The 24,354-nt window shown below is 36.4% G+C and overlaps 1 protein-coding gene across 50 annotated transcripts in view; it reads right to left on the bottom strand.

Annotated features, from left to right (window-relative positions):
• The window catches only part of LRRFIP2 (LRR binding FLII interacting protein 2), a 112,038-nt gene that overhangs the window by 53,493 nt on the left and 34,191 nt on the right, over positions 1–24,354 (bottom strand). For 18 of the 50 annotated variants that reach the window (XM_008528014.2, XM_070577288.1, XM_008528022.2 and 15 more), the window contains 7 exons: positions 17,184–17,270; positions 13,000–13,050; positions 7,369–7,425; positions 7,226–7,270; positions 4,315–4,383; positions 2,387–2,428; positions 862–927 (listed from right to left, as the gene is read on the bottom strand). In XM_008528014.2, the coding sequence (XP_008526236.1) occupies positions 862–927; positions 2,387–2,428; positions 4,315–4,383; positions 7,226–7,270; positions 7,369–7,425; positions 13,000–13,050; positions 17,184–17,270 (417 nt within the window). The remainder of the gene's footprint in view (positions 1–861; positions 928–2,386; positions 2,429–4,314; positions 4,384–7,225; positions 7,271–7,368; positions 7,426–12,999; positions 13,051–17,183; positions 17,271–24,354) is intronic. The other 32 variants (XM_008528029.2, XM_008528028.2, XM_070577322.1 and 29 more) reach the window with 8 other exon arrangements.

Genomic DNA, 24,354 nt, shown 5'->3' with positions numbered 1-24,354 from the left:
ATGAGTCATGTCTCCCCAGAGCTCCCAATACTCTACCCTCCAGGGCGTCTCACTAATGTCCTCTCCATTACATTCTTTCCTCCCTCCTCCTTTCTACCAGCCAAAGCCTCTTGACCCTCCTTCTAGCCCACCAATGGTCAGAGCCCCTCCCACGGGAACCCTGAGTTAGCAGGGAGCCTGGGACTGAACTTCCTCTGCCAGTACTGCGGCAAGCTAACAGGAAAGAGGTGTTCTTAGCACCTCAAATGGGCACTCTGGACACATTTTTTTTGCCCCGCAGAAATGTTGTTTACCAAGGTGGCTGGAATGGAGAATACTATTAGTTCCAAAGTTTAATTACATTATAGATTAAAGAGTTGTCTGCCAGACAGGAGAAGAACTCTGCCACCACATACTTTATTGTTTCTACCAGAAAATTGATTCCAAGTTCCCAAAATTTGACCTACTGACAAACTTTCAGAATAAAACTTATTTGTGAGTTTGGTATTACCTGTAATACCACAACTAAATCAATTCAAATTTCTAAAATAAGGATAAGAATCTCACTAAACCTAATATTGAGCTATATTCCAAAGGACAGTTGATAAATGAAAATACGTTGTTAATGAACTTCTTGTGACACCTTACAAACTCTAGCCTCTGGGCTTAGCATATATTAACTTGATATTAAATCTTATAAATGAAAACAAAATAAAATTATTTTTAAATAAGATTCTGATAAATCATGTTTCAGTATATTATGAAGTTTCAATAATGCCTTGGAGCACACCAAAGCAGTCATAATACTTAAGTTCCCTAAAAGTAATCAGTAAATTTTACAGCAGCACAAAATACTGTGATACAAGACACAAAAGAACTAACCAGCGGGTCTTTATGAGAACCAGAAGATCTCTTCTTCATTCTGTAAGAGTGACTAGAAGAATGATTCTGCAAGTAAATATTTAAAGTTAACTTTAAGGATCATATAAAGAAGTTTTAAAAATAATTTACTAAAATTCATCTTAAAATTATACACAGTTTCATATGAGATAGAGCAGTCCACATGCAATCTACTTCCTATCTGTTAGTAAATGGCTCACTGCACTTGACTGGCTAAAACATATGGCCTATCTGCAAATCTGCATTTCCCTCCCCTACCCCTCTGTGCCATTCAGTTCAGTGTCTAGCCAGCTAAAGAAAACTTAATTACTCAGAGCCAGGGAGGACATTTGTAGGGACCTTCACCCCACACCTCATTTGAGTCCCTATCTTCTTTATAACGGTATGGGTGACAAGAGAGTCCACCTCCTTCTATAGTCTTCCTTACCTAAAGGCAAAAAAGCAATCCTTTGGATCATCCAAAACAAGTTTGAGATAACAAAGAACAAGACATTGCACTGACCCAGGCAGCACCATTAATCCAAGTTAGTGGTCCCACAGCATGTGCAGCCCAGGAGGAAAAGAATCAAGATGGCATGGAATGACCCACATAGCAGCATTACTAGACAATAACCTTACATGCGAGTCCTCTGAAGACAGCACTGTCTCAATACATAGCTTCTAGAAGTACAGAGCCAAGTATATATGAGGGGATGAAGGACAAAAATACTACTAAGCAGGTCTATCGGTAGATAACAAATCCAACCTAGGTATATCCTGCTCAGCTGAAATGAGGAGGTGCAGCCGGAAGTGTCCTACCTATCGACAGTCTGCTTTAGGCAAATCCACAGACATATGCAGTTAGCTCCTGAATCAATAATTATCAACTCATTTTTATTTTTTTGAATACGCATTCTTTCCTTTGATACATTACCCTGAACATTTTAAGAGATGTCTATATAATCTAGAAACTCAGGGAATCTATTCACATAATATGAACCCAAGAAAAACATGCTATAAGTTAACTTTCTTGGCTAAAATGACATGCCATAAAAACAAACCAAATCAAGCAAAAATGAGTGCACATAACTGATGTTTCAGGTGTCATCTTTCACTGCTGAATGCTTTCTGTTTAGTAACTTCACACCTAGCTTGTGACACATAACACGAAACACAGTTGGTCCTGTGCTGCAATAGATCAGTGTACCAAGACACTTCTGGAAACAAGTCTCCTAGGGCAATGAGTACGTGTCAGCTGGGTGGCTCATCATTTCAAGAAAAGATATTACTATCAATCTTAGTCCTGAATAGGGAAGTAAATAATTTTTATCTGATCCTGAAATTCTAAAAGAAAAAATTACTCAACCATAAAATTGTTACAATTGCAAAACAAGTTTTTGCTTTGTTAGTCATATGTTTTCCCCAAAACATAACAAATCTGTGAAAGTTAGTCATAATCTATGATTAGCATCACCATGTGTTTATAAAGTGAAACTCTACATTTAACACAAAGTCATGCACTACATACTAATGATGAAAGTCTTGACGATCTATCCTTGAGAGTATCATACTGGATTTCAGAAAAAGGTGAAAGTTGGTTGTATTTCCAAAATCAGAAATATAAAGAGGAAAAAAGTAACAGTTGCAAAGTTATTAAAAATCCAGCACTATTTTAAAAATCCAAAATTATTAAACGCACAGGCTATGACATTTGAATCAAAGAATATTCTACCCCCAACTCTTTCCTCACGTAAGTTACGGCTAAACTGTATGTAAAACTGTATGCTCTCTTTCAAATACAGAATTCATAATCAGTAACAGTGAGAGGACTCAATCTCAGTACCCTCTGGCACAAAAGACCCTCAGGCAGCCTATAAATGCAGGAATTAAACATTCTGAAGTCAAAAGATTTTTTACTTTTTATTATTGTGTCTGTTACCATCATTTCCCATCATTTAAAACATGGCAAAAGCAAGGCATGGACAGGCAATGAGGCAAGAGCACATAACTAATAGAATCAAGCTTACAAAAAACAAATGCAGCAGCCAAAGGGGCACAGTTCCCTCGGATCTGCTCATGGACAGACACCTAAACAACTTCCTTTCTCAAGAACTTTTTCTATTAAAAATGCTGAACAAAACCAGAAAGTTGGTCAGAACAAAGTGTGGATTGCACAGTATACATACAAGTGTGGTATTAAATGTGAATCAAATACGTAAAATTCATAAGACCAGAAAACCACAATCTATGCAGGTTTTCAAGAAAATAAGATAATACGTGCATCATCACATTTCAAATCCAAGAAACCGAACTAAATTGTAACTACTAAGATTTGTGGTTTCCTAATTCTGGTTTTTAAGCATTCTAGCTTATATTTTTTAAGCTATCTTCCCCAGAAGAGCAATGTCTAAAAGAAGTAAAAGCAATCCTCTAGTAGTTAGGGAAAAGCTTTTTCTTTCTTCTGCAACTCTTATACCCACTTAGGACTTTAGGGATCGCCATTTAAAATCCTGATTTAAAGTAATATTTTCCTAAGTGCAGACTACAACTCATTAATAGTTTATCAAATCAGCTTACGGGTTTAACCAACATTTAAAAAAAATGAAATAGAAGAGAAAATATGAGCGTGTATCATGCATAGTAAGAGTAAATATTATTTTGTGAAACTTTTGTTTCAATAATATATTTTATATATTCATATAACACACAAATGCAAAGGCACATATCTGCATGGATCTACTGGATCACAGGGTAAAACGTATTTTTTGTTGTAGAGGTTATAATTTTAAAAAGCTTAAAATACGCCAGAAGACCAAAGTACATAGTCTAGTCCTAATAAAACATTAAAATAATAGTGCAAACAGAATAAAGGCCCTCCCTTCAGGACCAAAACAAATAATTCAGGGGCTGGTCCCATAGCTGAGTCGTTAAAGTTATGTGCACTCCACTTTGGTGGCCCTGGTTCGTGAGTTTAGAGCCCAGGCGTGGACCTACTCCACTCATCAGCCATGCTATGGAGGCATCCCACATACAAAGTAGAGGAAGACTGGCACAGATGTTAGCTCAGGGCTAATCTTCTTCAAGAAAAAAGAAAAATAAAAAGAGGAAGACTGGCAATGGATGTTAGCTCAGGGCCAATCTTCCTCACTCAAAAAAACCCCACAAATAATTCCCCAAAGGAGGGAGAGCAGAAAATATGAAGGGTTCTAGGCAAAACATTTCCAAATTTGCTATTACAATCTACCAAGAAAAAATTTTTTCAACTCTCAGAGAAACTTGCTGAAAGTTTTCATTTGGAAATAATATTAAAACAAAGTACAGCAAACAGGTTGTAGAAACAAAAGTTTAGCAAATGTCAATTTCTATCAGAATGTACCTATTACTCAAGCCGCCAGAACTCTGACAGTCAACAGTGAATCATAATACTAACACTGCAGACTTTTCTGGACTACCCACCATGATGTCTCTCCTTTTGGGTGTACTGGCTCTGCTCCAGTCTGTCCCAGTTATGTCCTTCAATGAGTTCTTCAACAGAATTAAACAGTAGTAGTAAAAGACAAATCACAAATAGCAAGTATATTAAAATTAAGTTCATTAAAATTATACTAAGGCCATTGATATATAAACAAGAACTAATACATACAAAAGTAAAAATCTCCACCAGTGAGAAATAGCAATGTACCGCTACTACTCTGATTCAAGATCACCTCATTTTCTAACTTTGGATCTCTATCTTATGGTCGTCTTGCATTTCAGTATACAAAGTAGTGACCAAGCATTTGTAAGATGTTTTTGTAAGTTAGATTGTTTTCAAGAAACAGATTATTTCAATTCTAAATCAAGGGCTTTGATTTAATCCCCCTTCCCTTAACCCTACCACTCAGAGTCTTGAACTATCTTTGCTCTTTTTATTTTTATACAGAATGTCTAGAGCACTGACACAGTTTCCAGCCCAAATAGCTTCTGGCAGGCCATCTTCAAGAAGTTAGCACCTAAAAAAGTTATCTAGACAAAAGGAAAGATCAAAGTCCTAAGAATGTGGCACAAAATCACAAATACATCTGCCTCACATCCAGGTACTACTAATGTTCACACATCACATACAAGATCCAAAAGTGTTAGACTTTTTAATTCATGGCTCATAAGTAAAGTGTTAAAAAGTAATTGGCAGAGAAAAACCAAAACCCCCAAATTACACAGAAAACCTCAATAAAATTTAGGTCAGTGTTTTAGGTCATCACATTTATCTTTACGAGAAGAAAAGCTGTCTATACATTCAGCTTAATGTAGATGGTAACATTATTTTAAAAGCAAATCTGAAGAAAACTTAGAACTCCCAATATTATCTAGTTGAGAGAAAACAGAAAAACTTCTCTCAATTATATTTCTTTTACACAATGTTATTGGTGACCTTTCAGACTTATTTCGAGGAAAGTGTAAATATTTAAAATGTGCTGGATGCACACTCACACACAATAAAGTACTAACTAGAGTCTCCTCTAGAGTGTAACATTGTAATTAATCTTTACGTTCACGCGCTGATTTTTTTAAATACTGGCAGCTTTATCCTTTTTCCCATAGTAACAGACCTTCTAATTACCATAATGAAATAACATACAATGAGAGTTCTAGTTATATCTTAAATTTATTTAATGATATAATTTTCATTAAAAAATCAACCTCATTACTTTATAGACACTCTGGGTAAACAATTCCTTATTAGTTTAATTGCTGTTTTCTTTTTTGTTTGTTTGCAGATTTGTTTCAAAGGCTCCTAAATTAGGTTGAATTTGGATAGTTTTACCGTTAGGTTAAACTAATATATGATCAAGTTTCCCTGAGGCCACACACAAATTTACAAATAACCAGTTTGATAATAACTGTCTGAAACTTCACACTATGAGCATTATAATGAAAAGCAAAGGAAAAAGCCATACATTTTTTAAAAGGGAGGAGAAAGGATTATTTTCAAAGCCCTTGACACTCAACTTATTTTAAGCTTTTTGTTAACCAACTCCCTGTATGATTTTTTTCAAAATATTTAAAGAGGAAAAAATAAAATATCTCTAGGGAGAAACATGACGAATTATCTTAAAGTTTTCCTCCTGTAAAATTATTCTTAAACTGCTGATTAGATTTCTGTAAAGGCCTGTTAACATCCTTACAAATCTAAACTTTTGTAATTAACCAAAAGATTTCTGATTCAAAAACCAGTTTACTGAGGGGCCAGCCCCGTGGCCGAGTGGTTAAGTTCGCGTGCTCTGCTGCAGGCAGCCCAGTGTTTCGTCAGTTCGAATCCTGGGCGTGGACATGGCACTGCTCGTCAGGCCACGCTGAGGCGGCGTCCCACATGCCACAACTAGAAGGACCCACAACTAAGAATATACAACTATGTACCGGGGGGCTTTGGGGAGAAAAAGGAAAAAATAAAATCTTTAAAAAAAAAAAAAAACCAGTTTACTGACTTACTCTAAAAAGACAGTAGATTACATTCACCATTAAGAAATATAACCAGAGTAAAGGACTATTTAAGAGTACAGATACATCAATAACTAGTATACCAGAGCAGACTCAGTTTAATAGAGTGCCTTTTTATATATTATACAAGATGGGAAGAAACTTAGACTTGGGGAAAACTAACAAATATCGACCTTAACATGAAAGATCATTTTACTTATGAAAAGTCTAGATGTAATTATATACCATACACAATATTGTCAATGTGCAAATTAAAAGCACTCCTTTAAAGTTTAAAGCACAATTCTTTAAGAAAGATCAGTGTCTGGGCACAATATGCAAGGCTTTCACAAGCGACTTCTCATTTACCTTGACTTATAATAATGTATGCTAAAAAACCTGACATACTACAAAATGTTAATCAAAATGTTGAAGCAGGACAATTTACATAAACATGACAAGCAGAGAATTTTTCAAGTCAGTAGTTCAATTATTCCATATAATAAAGTTATAATTAGTCATCCAAGCCCCAAAGCTATTTCTCATTTAATAAATTGTCATTTTCAAAAATATGAAAATAGGAAAAATCTGAAAATTAGAACCATGTAGATGTTATTCTATAAAATCAATCTTATTATTCTGTGATATTTCCAAAATAAAAGTCCTTTTATAGTAAAAGAGTAAATACATATGTTGATAGATGAAAACAGTCAAGATTTTAGAACTGATTTACTCATACCAATAATTGAGAGAAAGCATCATTTCCACTGAAAGGACTTTGCCAATATTTTCTATTTTTTAAAAAAGGCAAAGGAGTATGAACGTTGTCAGACTGTTTAGGCAACAATGCTGCAGAAAGATCACGCACACAAGCTTTGATATCATGGTATAAACAACTTAAAATACCAACCCTGTGACTGCCAAGACTTCGAACAGACAATGCATCCTCAACTCCCTGATAAAAATAAAAACAAATATAGTAAAAGTTTATGAGTGACTACATTAAGTTAATGAGGAAAAGTATCAGGGGCAAGTTTATAGGTTATTACAAACCAGATAAGGACGATGATGACTGGACCGGTGGGAATACCTGGCCCTTTCCGAATCTTCCTGGGAAAGGAGAAAGTACATGGAGAGTTAATCACTGAACAGAGGGCCGCCTATCAGAACAACTGAGCAAAGATCAGTCAGTTAACCCAGCAGCATCTTCCTTATAGCAGGTGGGTGTGGACAACTCAGTTTCAAAAGCTGAATTTGGGGTAGACACATGCTTCAGTTGAAAGAAGGCAGAAATAATCTTGGCAATGTTTTTGTTTTAACAAGTGTATGTATGTCTGACCACTTGTAGAATGTAATCTATATATGACCAAGAAAGTTCAATATACCAAAATAAAAATAATCAAGTATACTTAACAAACAGAAATTGAGTTCAGCATTAAAAATAGACTTTCATCTATTTTTTTTCATTGTGAATGTTAGTTTATGCAAGGCAGGAAGACTTTACTTTATTACAGATGTAGTTCAAGGAGAGAGTGTATTGCTTTAAAAAGATTTAGGTTATAATTTTGTGCTCACTGCAAAGAGTTTTCCTTTTTTTCTTTTACCACTCTAACTGGAAAAAAAAAGAAACAACTAAATGAAATAGCCCCTGATGGTGTGTTTGCTAATATGAAAAACTACTTATAATTAGAAGAAATTGGATAAATATTTTAGCGTTGTTAAAGTTATCTCAAGAGTTATGCCTTATGAAGACTATTCCAAAAACTGACCACAGCCTAACAAGTGACTAAACTAAACGCAATTCTAAACTTTTCCACATTCATAATTAGCATGGGAGCATTAAACCCGGAGTCACGGCAAATCAAACAACTAGTCCCTAGAATCTAATCAACTGAAACAGTAAGGAACTTCTGATCTTTCAGAATTTCAAAGTCCAAAGTGTTAAAGTAATTTGCACTGACTAAGAATCTACATACAACTGTCCAAATGGGTTCACAGCTAATCAACACTGTCTTTATCAAAATGAATCAATACTTCATCACTCCAAGGCAACACAGCATGATCATTATGTAGGTGGAACAAACAGATGTGGCTAGGCCTGACCATTCATTTCAAATAAAGAAACAGTAATTCATCTGAAACACTACAATTTAATGCTTTATTTTGGTCGTGATCTTTGAGTATAATTCCAAAGTACTCCTGCTTGTCACCTGCTGTATACGTTGATGCATTTCATCAGATCTGTTCAGAAGTCTGTTTATAAGCACCTGTATGATTCAATATCTAAAGCTTGTTCTGATCTTTAGGAATTTGTCACTGATTTAATTTTTGTTATGTAATAGACACATGTAATCTGCAAGGAGCCAAGCAAATTTCTTCCCTTTCTTTGACTATCAGGTGATATACCACAGAAGTTTTGGGACATGCGCATTAGCCTAGCAGGGTAAGTACAGTTTATTAAGTGGTAACCAGTTTTAGGCTAGTTTGCTTGGTTAGTTTAAAGAGCCTTGCACTACACAGGCGGGTTAATTCTACATGCCCCCTCCCAGTATTACTTGGGGTACTAGGGTGACATACATGGTTTAATGCTCAATCTTTCCTTTATTCTATTCGTTCTTTCCATTCCACCTACCACACAAGAGCAATTTTCAAAAACTTACCATTAAAGATGCAGCAAAGATAGATAATTCGTATTTATTTTCAATTATGCCCATTATTAAAATAATTCTAAATAAAAGTACTTTATTAAATATTCATATACCTCCATATTTAAACAGCTTTTCTTTTTAGGCTGATTTGAAAAAATGGCCCCAAAAGACTTCAGAAGACTAAAGAATAAAATGTAAACCCCATATAGGCCAGTTAATTTGAACTGAGAGAATACAGGTTATTCCACAGTTACTAACTACACCTTAAACCAGCACTGTCCAACAGAACTTTCTGTGACAATGGAAATATTCTATGTTTGTGTGGTCTAATATGATAGTCACTAGCCACATGTGGCTAGTGAGCTTAAAATGCTAGAAGTGCAACCAAGAAACTATATTTTTAATTTTAATCAATTTAAATCTAAACCTAATTCCCACATATGGTTAGTGGCTACCACATAAACAGTAAGACAAGCACAAAGCAAATTTTTATTACACCAGAAAAGACTCAAAACACATATTTTACTAAGAGTCTGCCACATAGCACCACTCTTATAAAGAAAGGCAGACATTTGGTAGTTTTTAATTACTCCCCCTACCTTGAATACTTTTGCATGGTAGCAAATATGAGGGAAATAGAAGGAAACCCTCGTGTAAAAGAAAAGACCCTAGCACCAACCCTAGAATTATTTTGAAGATCTAGAAGGGTCCTTAGAGATCATCTAGTCTGATCTCTTCATTTTACAATAAAGAAAACTGCAGCACAAAAAGATGAAGTAAGAATCTACAAAGTCATACAGTGGGGACCGTCACAGATCTTCTCACTCAGCAGACCACCGAACCATGAAGATACCATCCTACGTTGGCTAAATCTACACTGATTACACAGAAAGAACATGAAGAAAATGGCAAGGCATCCTGGTTTTTACTCAGAGACTTCTCCTCCCTGGAAGAACAAAAAGCTTCATTTCCCAGGTATTTCTAGAGTAGTATTTAAATTGCCAATTGGTTTTTCTTGAGTTAATAGCACCAGAGGCCAACAGAAAGAATTCCAGCAAACGGTTTTTAGGTACCAATTACAAGGCAGAGTATCCCTCTCTTCCACAGTCAGGAAAACAATACATTTTCATTGTCCTGGGTGTCCTTATTAGGATAAAGTATCCAAGGCTGAACTAACAGGGCAATGCCTTAAAAGATGGATGTAGGGGCTGGCCGATGCTGTAGTGGTTAAGTTCACATGCTCCACTTCCAGTAGCCCAGGGTTTGCCAGTTCAGATCCTGGGCACAGACCTACATGTTTTTCATCAAGCCATGCTGTGGCAGCATCCCATATGCAAAATGGAGGAAGAGTGGCACAGATGTTAGCTCAGCGACAGTCTTCCTCAAGCAAAAAGAGGAAGACTGGCAACAGATGTTAGTTCAGGGCCAACCTTCTTCACACAAAAAAAGAGGGATATAAATTTGTTCAAGGCTTTCTGGAAAAATATAGTTTGATACATTTAATGAAATTAACAGAAATGAAACATACTCTCTTTTTTAAAAGTGCACTTGAAGTGAGGATGAAGTGGTTTTCTTAAAAAAAAAACACAGCCCCGTGAATACACCTGGCAGTCTTCTCTGTCAACAAATAATACTTAAGTCAAGGCCAGAGCCATTCCCTCAATTTCAAATTAGGAAACTTCAGAAACTGCATTTACTCTTTCAGGTCACCAACATGCTACTGATTAAGACATCCCGTTTAAAAACAGAATCAAGGGTGGCCCTGTGGCCTACTGGTTAAGTTCAGCACACCCCACTGTGGTGGCCCGGGTTCAGTTCCTGGGTGTGGACCTACACCACTCATCAGTGGCTATGCTGTGGCAGTGACCCACATACAAAACAGAGGAAGACTGGCACAGATGTTAGCTCGGGGCAAATCTTCCTCCGAAAGACAAAACAAACTAGAATCATTGGTTAAACTAAGACTATTTGGAGGCCCAGAAAGACCTAGGCTCTTTTCTTATTGGTTCTTTCATCTTCCAATCTATTAGCAGATGTTGCACTCTCCCATAGTTCCAAATTCTGGCTCTGCCAATGACTACGCAAGTTGTCTACTTCATCAATCCTTTATTACCTTTTCTATAAAATGGACATAGTGGTACCTATCTTATAATGTGAAATGAAAGCATACGTAAAAAGTACTAGCACAGTGTTGGCATTCAGAACACACTCAAAGGTGGCTTCATGCCTGAGCCTCAGGCCCTTGTTTTCCCTAGCCACATCCCAATACCCGACCCCCACACAAAGAAGTATTAAAATTAAGAGAAATTTTTTACATAGGAAGAGTCTACCTTCTAATAACTGACAGTTCTATTGTTTGTATATGCATTATTTATTTTATTATAAATTTATCAATAATTTATATTCTATATTGTGACCATCATATGCCAACTTCTACTGTAGGCTCACAAACAGAAAGTCGGTAGAGAGACAAGGATAAGAAGTGAGAGGGAAAATCAGTTTGAGAGGAGTAAAAGCAAGGGTCAAAGGGGTTAGAAGTGATAATTTCTCATCTGAAACTAAACCCCACTTCCTCTTCTTGTCCTAGCTATCATTCAAGACTTGGGTTAGTGCCATCTGCATTTTAAGCCTCTAAGCCAAATTGCTCCCCATTCCATGAAAATCTAATGCACACGCTGCCTGAACTGCACACATTTCACAGAGATAAAAAATATGTTTATCTTCATTGTCTTTGAACATAGGAAACAACGATTAGATTTTTAATATAGACTTTTCTTCTTATTTAATGTTTTGGTCTTCCCTAAGATATTAAAATTTGACAATTTACTTTTAGAACTATAACACATAATTAAAAGAAGAAATTAATTTTCTATGGAAATATTAGATAGAAAATTTGCAAGCAAAAGTGATTTCTTTTATTAACACAAAATATTTTTAAGGCATCATCAGTAATATTTACCCAGTTACATGCAGAAGACACTTTAAATAAAAATAATTAGGCTAGCTTTAGTACAACAAAGGACACATTCCACTCCAAAGTAACAAACACATACATGAAGAGTCACTTAATTTTAAGTAACCAAACATCTTTTCTCTCTCTTTTCTACAATATCACAACGAGAATATGACAAAGTTTTAAATTTATAGGTCAAAACAGTCCAAAATATTTTAATTCTGGTTGTACCTTAAAATACTGCCCTAGAAGAGATTTACTTACGAAAGTTGCTTATTTAGCAGCAATTAGACAGTGGTTCTTAACACTTTAGGGATCACAGACTCCTTTGAGAATGAGAATGTAAAAATATGTGTGGGCATTTCACATAAAAATATACATATATTCAAAACTTTGCTTGAGATTTTAAGGCTGCATGCCCCATCCGCCAAGCCTATTCACATACCAAGTTAAGAACGCTTGCAACAGAAGACAGTTGGGAAACTTATCAACATTGAAAAAAGTTCAAATTTAGGAATGATTCACAATAATTAATATTCTACTGGTATGCAATTTGCTCTTGTAGCTAATAAATTTGGGAGTGGTGATAGACTTGAAAAAAACTGAGAACTGAAAAAATAAGAGTAATTCTCAGAGGAGACAAAAGAATGACTTGGGTCATCTCTAAATGAAGACCCTGCTGACTTCCTTCTTAAAAAGAGAGAAAGACAGAGGGGGAGAGGGAAGGAGTGAGGACAAAAGGGAGATGGGGAAAAGAGAGAGAAGGGGAGAGAGGGAGTGAGGTCTCGAGAGAGGGACAAATTTGAGGGAGAGAGGAACAAACCCACAGAAAGAAATCAGACTCATTTACTAAATCCTTGGTCAGGAGCATTCACGAGATGAGTGTGAAGGCAAAGAGTACAACAGAAAATGGTTGGCCAAGTACACATTTGGTCCACTACAGATAGAAGAGATACTCTCTGACCTTTAGGTTCAAACATGCCAAACATTCCTACTTTGCAAACTATTAGTCAATGTTTTACTTCATGATTGCATTATTTCAGCAACTGATCACAACATGCAGGACAAGCAATCCTGGCCTACCAGCCACTTCTGAATCTGTCCCCATTTCCGATCAAAGGAATGATGAGAGTGCTACAAATGCAAAAGTTTGATAAACTGAACAGTTTCCAATATCCTGCATTCTCCAGAAAGTCTTAAATTAGTCATACACATTTGCCCTGAAGAGCAATGAGTGCTGACTCAAAGTAAGTTACACATTCAAAACAGAAAATTACTAAGCTAAATATTTTCAATAATAAAGAGATGGAAGGTTCTCTGAAATTTAGAAGACCATAAATAGAACTTACATTTAATAATTATCTCCTTATAATTTATTATAATTTTAGGAGTATAAAATAAAATGCATTGCAACATTTTCATCTCAAGCTGAGAACTGCATTCAATATATCAAACCATACCTGAGGTTAAAAAAATCAGCAACATATCAGATGTTTTTGGTTTTGTTTTTGGGCTGTGACAATATGGAATCTATACTCTTCTTTTTAACCCATTAGCAGAAGATCAACCACCAACACGAAAATAAAGTGTCTAATACTATCCTGAGGTTTTTTTTCCCCTTCATACTAATACCACATCAGAAATATTTTTATGGAAATCTTCAGAGACAGGTCAATGTCAGAAGGAAAAGGTAAACAAGAGTATTTGTTTCATTTTAAACCAGCCCAATTTCTATATGCCTATTTTTTAAAAAATTTTTTTTGCTTTTCTTTCTGATGATAAAAGCATATTGAAACTTATGAACTACAGAAAAGCATAACAAGAAAATAAAACCAGTCACAATTCCACCATAGACATATCAAAGTATTGACAGTAATCACTTCTTTCTAGTAGTTTTTGACTTTATATATGGACATTATTTTTTGTAACACAAAATTGGAGTCCTATCAGTCTTACAGTTGTCTTTTTTTTCATTTTCTTCTATGAATATATTTCTCCATTATTAAATATGCTTAAAAATTGTAAGGTTGAAGAAGAGAGAAATCGCAAATTAATAAAATCAGGAATGACAGAGGAGAAATCACAACAGATACCAATGAAATACAAGAGATCATAAGAGAATACTATGAAAAACTATATGCCAACAAATTGAACAACCTGGAAGAAATGGACAAATTCCTAGACTCCTACAATCTCCCCAAACTGAATCAGGAAGAAATGGAGAATCTGAATAGACCAATCACAAGTAAGGAAATAGAAACGGTAATCAAAAACCTCCCCAAAAACAAGAGTCCAGGACCAGACGGCTTCTCTGGAGAATTCTACCAAACATTCAAAGAAGACTTAATACCTATTCTCCTCAAACTGTTCCAGAAAATTGAGAAAGATGGAGAACTCCCTAACACATTCTATGAAGCCAACATCACTCTGATCCCCAAACCTGACAAGGACAACACAAAGAAGGAGAACTACAGGCCGATATCACTGATGAACATAGATGCAAAAATCCTCAACAAAATTTTGGCAAACCGATTACAGCAATACATCAAAAAGATTATACACCATGATCAAGTGGGATTTATACCAGGGACACAGGGATGGTTCAACATCCGCAAGTCAATCAACGTGATACACTACATTAACAAAATGAAAACCAAAAACCACATGATCATCTCAATAGATGCAGAGAAAGCATTCGACAAGATCCAACACCCATTTATGATAAAAACCCTCAGTAAAATGGGTATAGAAGGAAAGTACCTTAACATAATAAAGGCCATATATGATAGACCCACAGCCAACATCATACTCAATGGACAAAAGCTGAAAGCCATCCCTCTGAGGACAGGAACAAGACAAGGGTGCCCACTTTCACCACTCCTATTCAACATAGTTCTGGAGGTGCTGGCCAGAGCAATTCGGCAGGAAAAAGAAATAAAAGGAATCCAAATAGGTAACGAAGAAGTAAAACTCTCGTTGTTTGCAGACGACATGATCTTATACATAGAAAACCCCAAAGAATCCACAGAAAAACTATTAGAAATAATCAACAACTACAGCAAAGTAGCAGGGTATAAAATTAACGTGCATAAATCAGTAGCATTTCTATACACTAACAATAAACTAACAGAAAAAGAACTCAAGAACTCTATCCCATTCACAATAGCAACGAAAAGAATAAAATACCTTGGGATAAACTTAACCAAGGAAGTGAAGGATCTATACAATGAAAACTACAAGACTCTCTTGAAAGAAATAGGCGATGACATAAAGAGATGGAAAGACATCCCTTGCACATGGATCGGAAGAATAAACATAGTTAAAATGTCCATACTACCTAAAGCAATATACAGATTCAATGCTATCCCAATCAGAATCCCAAGAACATTCTTCACAGAAATTGAACAAACAATCCTAAAATTCATATGGGGCAACAAAAGACCGCGAATTGCTAAAGCAATCCTGAGCAAGAAAAACAAAGCCGGCGGAATCACAATCCCCGATTTCAAAACATACTACAAAGCTACAGTGATCAAAACAGCATGGTACTGGTACAAAAACAGGTCCACAGATCAATGGAACAGAATTGAAAGCCCAGAGATAAAACCACACATCTATGGACAGCTAATCTTCGACAAAGGAGCAGAGGGCCTACAATGGAGAAAAGAAAGTCTCTTCAACAAATGGTGCTGGGAAAACTGGACAGCCACATGCAAAAGATTGAAAATTGACCATTCTTTTTCTCCACACACCAAAATAAACTCAAAATGGATCAAAGACCTAAAGATTAGGCCTGAGACAATAAGTCTTTTGGAAGAGAATATAGGCAGTACACTCTTTGACATCAGTTTCAAAAGAATCTTTTCGGACACTGTAACTCCTCAGTTGAGGGAAACAATAGAAAGAATAAACAAATGGGACTTCATCAGACTAAAGAGCTTCTTCAAGGCAAGGGAAAACAGGATTGAAACAAAAAAACAGCTCACTAATTGGGAAAAAATATTTACAAGCCACTTATCCGACAAAGGGTTAATCTCCATAATATACAAAGAACTCACACTGCTTAACAACAAAAAAAAAACAAACAACCCGATCAAAAAATGGGCAGAGGACATGAACAGACATTTCTCAAAAGAAGATATGAATATGGCCAATAGACACATGAAAAGATGTTCATCATCGCTAATCATCAGGGAAATGCAAATCAAAACTACACTAAGATATCACCTTACCCCCGTTAGATTGGCAAAAACATCCAAAACCAAGAACGACAAATGTTGGAGGGGTTGTGGAGAAAGAGGAACCCTCATACACTGTTGGTGGGAATGCAAACTGGTACAGCCACTATGGAAAACAGTATGGAGATTTCTCAAAAAGTTAAAAATAGAAATACCCTATGACCCAGCCATCCCATTACTGGGTATCTATCCTAAGAACCTGATATCAGATATCTCAAGAGTCCGTTGCACCCCTATGTTCATTGCAGCATTATTTACAATAGCCAAGACGTGGAACCAGCCTACATGCCCAGAAACTAATAATTGGATAAAGAAGATGTGGTATATATACACAATGGAATACTACTCAGCCATAAAAAAAGACGAAATTGGCCCATTCACAACAATGTGGATGGACCTCGAGGGTATTATGTTAAGCGAATTAAGTCAGTCAGAGAAAGACGAACTCTATATGACTCCACTCATAGGTGGAAATTAGTATATTGAGAAGGAGATCTGATTGGTGGTTACCAGGGAAAAGGGGGGGTGGGGGGAGGGTACGGAGGGGGAAGTGGTGTACCCACAACATGACTAACAAAAATGTACAACTGAAATCTCACAAGGTTGTAATCTATCATAACATTAATAAAAAAAAAAAAAAAAAAAAAAAAAAAAAAAAAATTGTAAGGTTGAATGACTTCACAGTGTTTTACTATGTAGATATCATAACTGAAATTCTATGACATTTAGGACTATAGCAAATAATTTTGTTGTCTCTAAGCCTACTTTAGCAAATATAAATAAAGCACTTATAACACTAAGATAACTTATAACAATGTACATAGTAAAAGCTATTATATGTTCACTGTTATTATTTAAAACAAATCTTGCATTTAATTTGCTGGCATAAAATGGCTTGTTAAAATATATACATCAGGTTATACTATTCCCAGCATTTCAAAGCAAATCAGATTTACCTCAGAAGTAAACTATCCAAGTACTGACTTTTTTTGAGACTAACACAAAATTAGGGTTCTTCCCCCACATTACCTCTTTCTGTTGTCGTTCCAGTTCTCTCATGCGTATATCTCTTGCTTCTGCCCGGGCAGCCCGTTTTGCTGCCAGCCTTGCCTCAGCCTGAAAAGTAATATAAAGATTGAGATTTATTTGAAAACAACCACCACCACCACCACATCAGCTTTGAGGATAGGAGCAAAAGGAGATTACCTACCAAAGGGGGTGGAGGGGACATGATTTTACATTCATTTCTTTCTCTTGTCCCAGAGTCTCTCCTGAAATCTGTGCCTTTACCTTTAACTGCTTGCCTTGATTACACATTCAAAACATTTCATACAATTCATTATATGTCTCTCCAAACTTGCTTTTTCAAAATTTGTTTCCCTACCAATTCAATCATACAAATAAGAAACTTCAGAACCAGACTCTACTTCATTTTGGACATCTCCAAGTACTGTCAACTCTCTGAGTTTCTCTCAAACCCAACTCGGCCTTCTTTTTTTTTTTTTTAAGATTTTATTTCTCCTTTTTCTCCCCAAAGCCCCCCAGTACACAGTTGTATATCTTTAGTTGTGGGTCCTTCTAGTTGTGGCATGTGGGACGCCGCCTCAGCATAGCCTGATGCGCGGTGCCATGTCTGCGCCCAGGATCCAAACTGGCAAAACCCTGGGCCACCAAAGCAGAGCACGCAAACTTAACCACTCGACCACAGGGCTGGCCCCTTGGCCTCTTTATTCTCAGTTTCTACTTGTTTCAGAAACTCTTCATATTTCTCTCTCTTTAAATTGAGATATAATTGACATACTACCAAATTCACCACTTAAAAGTATACAATTCTGTGGGGTTTTAGTATATTCACTGCACTACCATCACTACTATGTAATTCCAGGATATTTTCATCACCCTAAAAAGAAATTCCATACCCATTAGCAGCCACTCCTCATTACCCTCCCCTCCCAGTTCCTGGCAACCACTAATCTACTTTCTCTCTCTATGAATTTGCTTCTTCTGGGCATTTCATACAAATAGAATCATACAATAGCAACTCTTCACCTCTTGCTTGGATACTGCAACTGCCTCCAAATCCATCTACCTGCCTCTAGAATCTGCCCTGTAATTCACCTTCTACATGGTTACATGATTGCCAGTCTGCCTTTCAAAACACATTTCTGATCATGTCATTCTGCTGTGTGAAATCCTCCACTGGCTCATTACTTACGTTAAAGCAAAAATTCCCCAGACTATCACAGAGAGACGAGAAGAAAGGAGAAAAAAGCAAAAACAGAAATAAGATTCCTCCCAGTAAGACAGCCACGTTATGTCACAGTACTTGCCCCACACGTACCAGTTACATCCCATCTCCCTCCATTCCTGGACTCTACTGTGCTCCATTAAGCCTCTCTTCATAGACCATTTGTTTGGCAGAAGGTATTTCCCCCCTCTCTTATTCAGCTAAAATATTACCTTCTGTGAAGATTTCCCCCATTCCATCTTTCACAGACCAATACTCTATGCATATGCCTCTATTGTGGCTATATCGCACTGTATTAAAATTATATGCTTCTGTCACTCCACAACTTTCATGCTTCAACTTCTGCTAAGTAAACAAAAGAATGTCAGGCCCTGAGCCAAGTATCAAGGACATGAGACAAGGAAATAGCTTGATATACCACATGAAAGTAAAAAATCTTCTCTCTTGTTTCTGTTTTGTAGTGGTTTCCTTTGTTCTTGGCCACATCCGAACTCTGATTCAGATTTCCCTCTGATAACTACAGTAGTTGCTTCTTCCCATGTTGTTGTTTTCTTCTTCTTCTTCTTTTTTTTTTTGGTGAGGAACATTGTCCCTGAGCTAACATCTCTGCCAATTTTCCTGTTTCGTATGTGGGACACCACCACAGCATGGCTTGATGAGCAGTATGTGGGTCCACACCTGGGATCTGAACCCATGAACCTCAGGCCGCCAAAGCAGAGCATGAAAAGTGAACCATTATGCCACCAGGCTGGCCCCCCATGTTGTTATATGTGTGCCCAAGTCTCATACGGGGAAGAGACTCAGCCAATATTTAAAGGGGTCTACTATGTGGGAGCAATTATGCTAGGTGCTGAAAATACAGAGTAAGACACGAGATCTCTGCCCTAAAGAAGTTCACAATCTAGTTGAGGGAGACAGAAACACAATGCTTAAAGGGAAGGAAGCATGCAACAGGGAGCAATTAGTTTTGCCTGGCAGGGTCACAACAGGTTTCTAAGAAGAGGAGACAGTTTAATAGTTAACACTTATTTGACTACCCCAATTCTGGCAATTTCCAAGTCTGCTTAACTGGCCTTTTAGTACCAAAAATCCTGCAAAGTCCTCTGCAATATACCAACCTCAAGCTCTAAACGCTGACATGACCACAGCAATTAGTCTTCTCACATGAATTTCACATTGGCCTCTATCTTTAAAAAACCTATACCTTCTTTACCCTTCTGACTATGAATGAACAGCACTTTCTTACTAGAGTTTGTATTTTATAGAAAAAGACTTCAAGGCTAAGTTATGCTTCAACTGATAGCAAATATGTTTTTAAATTACAAAGTATCATTTTTCTGGGAAAAATTTTCAAACCTCTTTTTTTAATTTAAGAAAGCCATAACAACAGTAAGAATTTTCACTTCCACGTATATTGCCTTTGTACTTGAAGCCTCCCTTAGAAATTTATCAAGAATGCCAATTTTACCCTTCTAAGATCTGTGGCCAATTCTGCACAATCTATACTAAAATGGGACTTCTCTTACCAAACCCAAATTATAAAAAATTGAAATCTATTCTCTAATAAGACTTCTTTCACAACAAACAGGAAGGGAACCTGATTGTGTAACAAAAAAACCATGGCTTCAGAGCCACGAAAACCTCCGTCCTTTTGGTACTTAGCCAACTTTACCCAAAACTCAGATGTTACCTCCCTTGGAGATGGTACTGAAGAAGGCCACTAAACAACCAGCTTAAATAAGGTAAACAGGATTTAAAACTAACTTATCTGGTTTTTGCTATACATTGCCACCAGATGCCTGGGGCAATACCGAGAGCAGGAGTAGCAAAGAGCTAATGGTGATTCCAATCTACTAAACAAAACACATATCCTATACTTAAAAACTGATTTTTTTTTTTTTTTTTTTTTTTTTGGAGGAAGATTAGCCCTGAGCTAACATCTGCTGCCAATCCTCCTCTTTTTGCTGAGGAAGACTGGCCCTGAGCTAACATCCGTGCCCATCTTCCTCTACTTTATATGTGGGACGCCTACCACAGCATGGCTTGCCAAGCAGTGCCATGTCCGCACCCGGGATCCAAACCAGCAAACCCCAGGCTGCCGGAGCGGGACGTGTGCCACCGGGCTGGCCCCAACTGATATATTTTTAAATAGACAAACTATAGGTACACAAAGCATACTTCTGGGTAGTAACACTAGCATTTTCCCCTCAGAATACAATTGCATGAAAGAGCTACTACAGATTAGCTTTAACACACACTGACGGATATAAAATAAACGGTGTATGACAACAAAGGATAGCAAAGATTTAACTAAGTTCAAAACAAAATTAGTAAAAAATTTTAAACACAGAATTACCATTTGATCCGATAATTCCACTTCTAAGTACATACGCAAAAGAACTGAAAACAGAGACTCAAATAGATATTTGTATGCTGATGTTCACTGCAGCATTATTCACAACAGCCAAAAGGTGGAAACAACCCAAATGTCCAACAACAGATGAATGAATAAACAAACTGTGGTATATACATACAATTATTCAGCCTTAAAAAGGAAGGAAATTTTAACACATGCTACAACATGGATGAATTTTGAAGACATTATATTAAGTGAAATAAGCCAGACACAAAAGTACAAATGTATGATTCTGCTTATCTGAAGTATGTAGAATAGTCAAATACCATGCAGATAGAAAGAACAGAGGTTTCCAGGGGTTGGGGGGAGGAGGAAACTGGGAGTTGTTTAACAGGTATAGAATTTCAATACAGGATGATGAAAAAGTTCTGAAGATGGATAGTGGTAATGGTTGCACAACAATGTAAATGTACTTAATGCCACTGAGCTGAATACTCAGAGATAATTAAAATAGCAAATTTTATGTTACGTGTATTTTACCACACACAAAAAAGTAAGATAATTTAAAGTTAGCATAAGACATGAAATCAGAAGTATTCAGGAGCCTAAATCATTTAATTACTTGTAGGGTCTTTAAAAGGCTGATATGACCCAAACTTTTAAAATAAAGTTAATAGGAAAATTCAGGAACTGGAAATTCAGGTTCAAAAGTTACCGGTAAAATCAAGTACATCACTGGACCAGGTTTCTAAAAATTATTCTGATCGTTATGTTTTCAAATATTAGGCACATTAAGGTTGATTAAAGGAAATAATATGCAATTGGATAAGTACAAAAGTTTATTCTTCCTAGAGCAGTGAAAATGACAACACAGAAAAGTAAACACATATTTGGATAGAACTAAATCCATTTCTAACTAAATGCTTGGGGCAAATAGAAAAATAAAATGACAGCAAAAACCATGGGCTTTGATCACCCCTGGAACAAATGCTTTAGGTAATGTTAACTCATAAACTTTCTAAATTCATAGAATGTTCACTTTATTACTCAACTAATAATTAGGAATCGTACAGTGATCACTAAGAAAGATCAACTAGGAAAAGACGACAACTAAACATGTACCATGGTTTCAGTCCTTCTACATTAAAGACTTTTCCTTTACCATCAGATTTTGTACTATGCTCTTTTGGAATTTAAGAAAACAAAAGTAGATGAGATAGATAAAATACATGTATTCACATATAAGTATGTAATAAATAAAAAGATACATAATTACATTTTTAAAAAAGCAAAGGATCTGAATGGACATTTCTTTAAAGAAGATATACAGGGGCCGGCCCGGTGGTGCAGAGGTTAAGTTCGCACGTTCTGCATTGACGGCCCAGGGTTTGCTGGTTCGTATCCCAGGTGTGGACCTACGCACCACTTGCCAAGCAGTGCTGTGGGAGGAGTCCCACATATAAAGTAGAGGAAGATGGGCATGGATGTTAGCTCAGGGCCAGTCTTCCTCAGCAAAAAAGGAGGAGGATTGGTGGCAGATGTTAGCTCAGGACTAATCTTCCTCAAAAAATAATAAAATAAAATAAATTGATCAATTAAAAAAAAAGAAGATATACAAATGGCCAATAAACACATAAAACACTCAACATCATTAGTCACTAGGGAAATGCAAATCAAAACCACAATGAGATACCACTTCACACCCACTAGGATGGCTATAATAAAAAAAATTTTTTTAAGGAAAATAACTAGCGGTGACAAGGATGTAGAGAAATCAGAACCCGCATACTTTGCTGGTGGAAATGTAAAATGGTTCAGCCACAATTGAAAACAGTTTAGCAGTTCCTCAAAACATTAAACGTAAACCATAAAATCCAGCATCCACCTCTAGATATGGACCTAAGAAAAAGGAAAATGTATGTCCACACAAAAACTTGTACGTGAAAGTTCATATCAGCATTATTCACAATAGCCAAAAAAAGGGAAACAAACCAAATGTTCATCAACTGATAAATGGATGAGCAAAATGTGCTATTATCCATACAATGGAATATTATTCGGCCTTAAAAAACAATGAAGTATTGACACAAGCCACAACATAGATGTTCATTCATTAAAAACATCATGCTAGGTGAATGAAGACAGACACAAAATGCCACATATTACATAATTCCATTCATATGAATGTCCAGAATAGGCAAATCCAGAGACAGAAAGTAGATTACTGATTGCCAAGGGCTGGAGTAAGGGGGAGATAGAGAGTGACTGTTAATTGGTATGGGGTTTCTTTTTGTGCTGATGAAATGCTGTGTAGTTAGAAAGCGGCAATGTTTATACATCCTTGTGAATATATTAAACCCCTAAAACTGTATACTTTAAAATGGTCAGTTTTACAGTATATGAATTATATCTCAATTTAAACTGATTTTTTGTAAAGATTGGCCCTGAGCTAACATCTGTTGTCAATCTTCTTTTTTTTTCTTTTTCTTCCTCTCCCCGAAGCCCCACAGTACATAGTTGTACATTCTAGTTGCAGGTCCTTCTAGTTCTGCTATACGGGACGCCACCTCAGCAATGGCCTGATGAGCAGTGCTAGATCTGCACCCAGGATCTGAACCGGTGAAACTGTGGGCCACCAAAGCAGAGCGCACGAACTTAACCACTTGGCCACGGGGCTGGCCCCTAAACATTTTTAAACAGATGAGATTGAGTGCATAAAAAATATAACACCTAAGTTAAACAGTAAAGTAAGTAAAATTCCAACACATAAAATTCAATATAAAAAATGGGAGAAAGTGAATCTTATGATCTTATAAGTCTGGAAAATGCCAGGTTACACTTTTTTTAACCAGTCTTTAATAATATGTTATAAATCTCCAAGAAACGAATAAAATAAAAGCACATTTCTCAGACTTACCTGACCACATTAGTAAATAAACCCTAAGAAATTCTTCAAGGATTATGCTCCAAGGAACACAGTTGGGAAATAATGATTAAACTTATGGCAATATATCAGGATCTAATTCAAATTGTACTAATTCTATTAAAGGGGAACCTTACTTTTGTTCTTAATATTTATAAAATTAAACAATGTTATCAGAATAATCTCTTCTCAATGAAAACTCAAACTTGCAAGATGATGGGGAAGATGAGACCTCACACTAATATAATTACCGTCATTTGAGCACTTACTTAGCAAACCTAGGTGCTTATTTTCCTTTAGTCCACTAAGTAAGCCCTTGAGGTACAGAAAGGTTAAGTAACTTGCCCAATATCCCCTAGTCAGTAAGTATTGGAGCTGAGATCCACATCCTAAGAAACCAACTCCAGTAAATGCTCTTAGCCATGTTGCCACAACTTGTATCTTTTTACACCAAGATAAGAGCACGTCCTTAGACAAATAATAAAAGTTTACTTTGGACAAATTACCCTAGGATTTTCAAACGAGCATGGATTCTCTCTTTTCTGTGAAACTGCACTATTTGAGTTCTCTTAGACCTTCGACCACGACTTCACCCCAAATGTAGCTAGTCTCTTTTTGCTGTGTACCATCTCCCCTTTCATCTTTTTACTCACATTTTCAACTATCAGCCAAT

Source organism: Equus przewalskii, chromosome 15, assembly GCF_037783145.1.
Source record: "Equus przewalskii isolate Varuska chromosome 15, EquPr2, whole genome shotgun sequence".
Lineage (NCBI taxonomy): Eukaryota > Metazoa > Chordata > Mammalia > Perissodactyla > Equidae > Equus > Equus przewalskii.
This window is presented reverse-complemented; position numbering and strand designations above follow the sequence as displayed.